The following is a 5,764-nucleotide window of genomic DNA, read 5'->3' as shown; positions in this document are numbered from 1 at the left end:
AGCGGCAGCGTTGGCGGGGACATCGACCTTCAGGCGCAGCACGTGGCCCAGCAAGCGCCAGCGTTGGCGGGCAACTATCTCGCTCAGCGGGACGCACACTAACTAAGCTAGATTAAATTGAAATATTGAATTCTGTCGATGCCCAGTCCACCGATGGAAGCATTGATGTCGTCAAACTATCGCTCTCAGCACCAAGTAGCGCGTCACAGTCTTCGCCAAAGAGCGGCGCGTCACAGAGAAGATCCAATATCGAGGCATCGAGCGCGGTCTCTTCGCAGGCAAAAGGCGGTGCCGAGTCCTTGAGGGCGGCAAGGGTCATGAGGTTGGCGACTTTAGCGCCGACGCGCAGCAGCTCAGCGTTGATGTGGTCCGCCAAGTCGACCTTCTTGCCGACAGGAGGCGTCCCACTCGTGCTAGGTCGGGCCGTGTGGCGCCGGCAGTAGCCACTCGCACGGGCGTGCACGTCGCAGCCATTTTCCTTGCACGTGCGGCCGCCACCGTGTCGTACACACTTGTACCGGGCGTGCGCTTGGCGACTGCAGCCCGGTTCGGTGCAGTAGCGCTTGACGACGACACCGCCGTGACTGACGCAAAAGGCCCCTCGGTGCACGGGCGCGTCGCAGCCGCTGTACTCGCACTTCTTTTTGCCGCCATGTCGAATGCAGAGGTAGCGTGCGTAGACTTGATTCTTGCAGCCCTCAAAGGTGCATTGGAGCTTGTTGCGATGCGTGACGCACTTGGTCGAGCCGAACCGAGGCGGCTGGCTGCAGCCCGCAAACGAGCAAACGTCCAGCACGGAGGTCATGTTGCAGTGTTGATGGCGCGGGTACTTGGTGCAAAGTCGAAAAGTGCACTCTCGGCGCTCTCGACGATTTCTTGAGGTCGACTCAGAGGCCCGTTTTGCAATCGCAGCATCTGTCCCCCGAAGCCAGGTGGTGTTCTTTGAGCGAATCGCAGCGTCGTAGAATGATGGTCGTTTGTCGCGATAAGCGCAATCCAGCAAACTATCCATCCATCGACTCCATGGCTCGATCGGCGCATGGACCACACAAGGCGTGTGATGGAATATCGCAACAAGAGATGTGCTCAAGTCGACAAAGGGAGAGATCCATGTTGTTTTGTTCATGCGTGTGCGTGCAGCTGCCCAGCTCGAATCTTCAACAAGTAGCGATTGCAAGACGGACATGATGTGCTACTGCTTGCGATCGTGGAAGGCTGCACTCGCTGCGGATCCAACTTGTATCGGCGGAACGACAGACACCCAGAGACATGGTTCGGTGTGCGAGAAATGACACGTAGGTATTCGCTGCATAAATTGAACTCGATGATTTGCTACCTCGAGATGGAGCACAACGGAGCTTCGTCGAGAAGAGAGCTCCACGGAATGCCGGGCTGTCCCTGCGACATCGACGCAAGCGACTCGCAGAGCAAGGTCAGGATCGCATTGTCGATCGCATGGTACAAAATTTCGTCGTCCATGGACTCATGGTTTTCGGACTTCTCCAGCGGCGCAGGCGTCGCAAAAAAGGGCAATGTCACCCCGATAGGTTCCTCTCGCTTGGTACTGACGCTGTCCGTGGCATGGCGCCGGCAGAACCCGCCGTACCGAGCATACATGGGGCACCCTCCCTTGTGTCTGCAGCCGCGGCCGCCTCCATGGCGCACGCACTTGTAGCGGGCATGGGCCTGACTGTGGCAACCAGGCTCCGAGCAAAGACGCTTGGCAACGCCTCCGCCATGGTCGGTACAGAACGAGCCGCGGCTTACGGACGCGCGGCAGCCGGGTGTCTGGCACTGCTTCTTGCCACCGTGTCGAACGCAGAGGTACCGGGCGTAGACCTGGTTGTGGCAGCCGTCGCGCGAGCACTTGAGCTTGTTCTTGTGGACGAGACACTTGTTGGCGCCGGGCATCGCGTGGCGGCTGCACTCGGTAAAGGTGCACACGGTCGACGGCAGCATGAGAACACGCGTGGCTGCCCACCAAGTTGAAAAGTGGGGCAAACGAAAAGCGCTGGAACTATCAAACGCGATGATTGCCTGTGGGAGCACTGGCACCAAAAGCCAGCGTCCTTCAACGATTCTGACGATATACACTATTCCACCAATCCGCGTCGCGGTCTCGGGATGTGGTCGGCGCGCTTGGCATTGATGGGCCGCAAAACCCGAACGATCGCTGGGCGGAACGCGAGCATTACATCGCGCTATTGCACGTGCAATCGGAACGAGATTATTTCCGTCTCCATCTCTCTTGCAACGTACAGGCGGCTCCTCCTCAGTCTCATCCACGACGATGCAAGTATCGGTAACAAAAGCCACCCATCAACTTGTGGGATCGCCGCCACGTGCGAAAGCCGTGATCACCCAACGACGTTGGTCCTCGCTCCGTGGTGCGAGTGCAAGCCTCGTTGTTGTTGTTGAAGTGAGTCTATTTGTTACGTAGGTACATATATTTTACACTGAACTGTTTTTGGGGGTACTCCAAGCATGTTGCGACGGACGGTAGCGACTAGGCGTAGCCGTCGCGGAGGCAGGCGTCTGGGAGTGCAAGCCTCGTTCACCTGGCGTCAACTAGTGTACGGACCACTCTCCAGCGGAGACGGCCAGAGCCAGCGGAGATGGCCAGAGCCAGCGAAGGCCATCCTCGCCCTCTAGGCACCTCGCCCTCTAGGCACGTTCAAATACCTACTAATATGGAACGATTGGCCAAGCTATGCAGCCCGATGCCGGATTCGGTGTCGACTACGCTCTTACAGAACTACGTCTTTCTACCAAGGGTTGAGCACGGAGGCAGTTTGACTCGATTTCATCAAGTGGGTAATCGATATTCTCGAGGCTTATAGGCGCCTCACGAAGGGCGGTTGTCATCGCACACCGTTGTGATAGTAACAACACTCGCTGGGTAGTACGGTAGTAACATTAGTGGTGTAGTGATATAAATACAAGCTTCTTCTAGTCGAATGTCCTACTAGCACAAGAGCTGCAAGACGTCCATGTCAATAGGGGCAAATAGCGAGCGCGACGGCTCAAACGGCATGGGCGTCACTGAAGCGCAGAGCAGAAGCGTATACTCGTCGACCGCCTCGAACGATTCTGTCCGTGTCGACGTGTGCGCGTCACAGTAGCCAGAGAGGCGTGCGTGGCTGCCACATCCGCTCAGCTTGCACTGCCGGCCACCACCGTGGCGCACACACTTGTGGCGCGCATGGGCTTGGCGATGGCAACCTGGTTCGGTGCAGAAGCGCTTGGCGGCGACGCCGCCGTGCTGAACACAGTACGGGCCGCCGCGAGCAAAGGCGCGGCAGCCAAGCGACTTGCACTGCTTCTTGCCGCCGTGGCGGACGCAGAGGTACCGGGCGTAGACCTGGTTGGGACAACCCTCGATCGAGCACTTGATCTTGTTCTTGTGGGATGCACACTTTTCCGTGCCGGGCACGATCGGCTTGGCACAGTCGGCAAAGAGGCACGTGATCTCGAGGCTCGACATCATTTTCATCCAAAGTAGCAAATCGCAAAGTACGCTCGCTACCCAAGCTTCTTCTTGTCCATTTTACGACGCGTGTCTGGATGTTGTGCATGCTTTTGCAACCAAGACGCTGCAACGCGCCGAGGAGGAGGATCTGGCAACGGCTGGCACTTGAGACAGTCGGTAAAGAGACGCCGTGCGGTGCTGATGCGTTGCATGCCGTCTTGAAGCGATGGGTACAACAACACACCATATGAAAGACTACCTGGGCTGTGGCTGTGGACGATCGAGTCAGGTCGCCAACTGCTTTCCTGCGCCAGAGATGTCCATGCATGGTTTACTACGCTGGCGCGTCACGCCGTAGCTCATGCCTGTAGCACAATCTTTCGTACCCCATGCTAGGGCACGGCCACGGGCTCGCATAATATCACGCAGACTATTACGTGGCGCGTCGTATGCGCTGCATCGAGTCGACGCTCGCAAAATTTCAAGCGGCAAATGTAGGTGGAATGTTGGGCACTGAGGCAGGGTACCCACAACCGTGCTCTATGACTTCCTTGGCACCGAGGTATGCCCTGATGCGTAGATAGTCCTTGAGCAGCGAAATGGGCGTCACGGGCGTTAACAACCGCACATCTAGTGGTATGCTATCAAGAAAGGGGTACCAATCCCACCACATGGCGCGTTACGCCATCAAACCTCTACAAGAAAAAACCGTGTCGAGGCGAATGGCCACCAAGACACTAAGCAACTCGAACACATCGTGGCCATCTGCAGAACGCTGTATTATGAATGCAAGGTATCAGTCAGCAATACCGTCGACAACGTCGCACAAAGGTGGATCGCATGTGATGCTGCAGTGCCACTGCGCAACCGCAATCCGAGGTTAGAAATTTGTGGCTTGTCCGGCAAGCAGGAGCACGTTGCACGATGTCCTACAATATCTCTGTGATAGAGCGTTTTTGCGTGATAGATTGTCTGCTGCATCGCATGCTGGGTCAGGGTGCGCTACGCAGCGTGCGTTGAAAGCTATAGTTGACAGCAATGACCGCTGTACGAAGAGCGAGTCGTGCAGAGTATGTCTTAGATGATGACGATGCGGAGGTGCGGGCAGTAGAATGCGTCATGATGCACTGGCTACTGTGCGACAGTGTATTAGCGTGCTTTTGTTGTCCCAGCCGCGGTAGCGCTTGCACAAAGCGAGGGCGTTTATATAGATGTAATGTGTGATGACTACGAAATTGCATCCGCGCTTCTACTTTTGGTTGCTTTGTGAGATATTTGTCTGGACGACCCTTTTTTTTCTGGTTTGATGATTCTCGTCTCGGCCACATGTGGTGGAAACGGTGACGTTAAAATACATATGTGGTGCACATTGTGCGGCCAGGAACGCTCGGAAGAAGTACCGACACTGTTTTGTACACCTTTTTGCGATATGCAGCATACTGTAGCAAGCACACGCGCTGTTTTCTCCACCATCCGTTGAGAACATCGAAAGCATATTTTCGCTCTGCATTTTAGACAGGGCAGCCCCACCTTGGGCACCCTGGGTCTTCTCTCCTTCGTGCTTGGCGCTTGTTTGCGAACGAGATGCAGCGGTAGTGGAGGCATCAAACCTTGAAGGCTACATCATTTGAAAATGCTAGCTCTCTGAGCGCGAACTCGCCTTTGTTGAGCTCCACTAAACACTCGGACGAGAAAAAGACTATATAAGGAAACGACGTCGATCGTCCGGGGCGACTTTAGTTGCCGCCACGGTATGTGTCCGACCCTACACTGCACTGTATCTTGAAATGTCCATTTGTTTCGTGGAACCCGCGTGGGGAATTGTTTGATGACCGAAACGACGAAAAGCAGCTTTCAGACTTGCTGAATCGTGCAGCAGGGTGTGACGGCGAAGACGAGAAGTGTGCGGGAGTGTCGTACACCCTCCGTGCCCATTGTTGTCAGCACCAAAGCGGTTGAATGTCTGCGCTCTGGGCATTGCAAGTATCGACCACCTCCTTTCCAACATGTCGCTCAATTCCACAACACCAAGCCTTCGTTGATGCTACACATCATTCATAGCCAATACTTGTACGCAAGTAGCCTTCGATTGCCGTCGCGCCCTTGAAACAGCCACCGTAGTGACGTCGCAAAGCGTTGAGGGGTTTTGCAGCAAGTACCAAACAAGTCCCGGACGGATCGGAGCACAGTAATCGTCGACGTGAGTATTGGGATCGGCGGCAACCGGTTCGACATGAAGGACAAGCGTCCAGCGCATCTGAAATCGCGATCAAAGGTGCCCAAATGTCTGGTGGT

The 5,764-nt window shown here is 55.7% G+C and overlaps 3 protein-coding genes across 3 annotated transcripts; all 3 read right to left on the bottom strand.

The window, feature by feature from the left end:
* Nucleotides 1-207: 207 nt before the first annotated feature.
* Nucleotides 208-805, bottom strand: SPRG_16724 (hypothetical protein; the record flags this gene model as incomplete). The annotated part of the gene is made up of 1 exon (XM_012356039.1): nucleotides 208-805. A coding segment is annotated over one exon (598 nt), but the record flags the coding sequence as incomplete, so codon positions are not given.
* A 527-nt stretch (nucleotides 806-1,332) lies between these two features.
* Nucleotides 1,333-1,959, bottom strand: SPRG_16723 (hypothetical protein; the record flags this gene model as incomplete). Its single annotated transcript, XM_012356038.1, has 1 exon — nucleotides 1,333-1,959. The coding sequence occupies one exon, from the start codon at nucleotides 1,957-1,959 to the stop codon at nucleotides 1,333-1,335; it is 627 nt and encodes a 208-aa protein (XP_012211428.1).
* Nucleotides 1,960-2,965: 1,006 nt separating this feature from the next.
* On the bottom strand, nucleotides 2,966-3,487 carry SPRG_16722 (hypothetical protein; the record flags this gene model as incomplete). The annotated part of the gene is made up of 1 exon (XM_012356037.1): nucleotides 2,966-3,487. One exon carries the CDS (start codon nucleotides 3,485-3,487, stop codon nucleotides 2,966-2,968), a length of 522 nt encoding a protein of 173 aa, XP_012211427.1.
* Between the last annotated feature and the right edge of the window lie 2,277 nt (nucleotides 3,488-5,764).

The sequence above is a fragment of the Saprolegnia parasitica genome (assembly GCF_000151545.1).
Source record: "Saprolegnia parasitica CBS 223.65 unplaced genomic scaffold supercont2.359, whole genome shotgun sequence".
Classification (NCBI taxonomy): Eukaryota; Oomycota; class Saprolegniomycetes; order Saprolegniales; family Saprolegniaceae; genus Saprolegnia; species Saprolegnia parasitica.
This window is presented reverse-complemented; position numbering and strand designations above follow the sequence as displayed.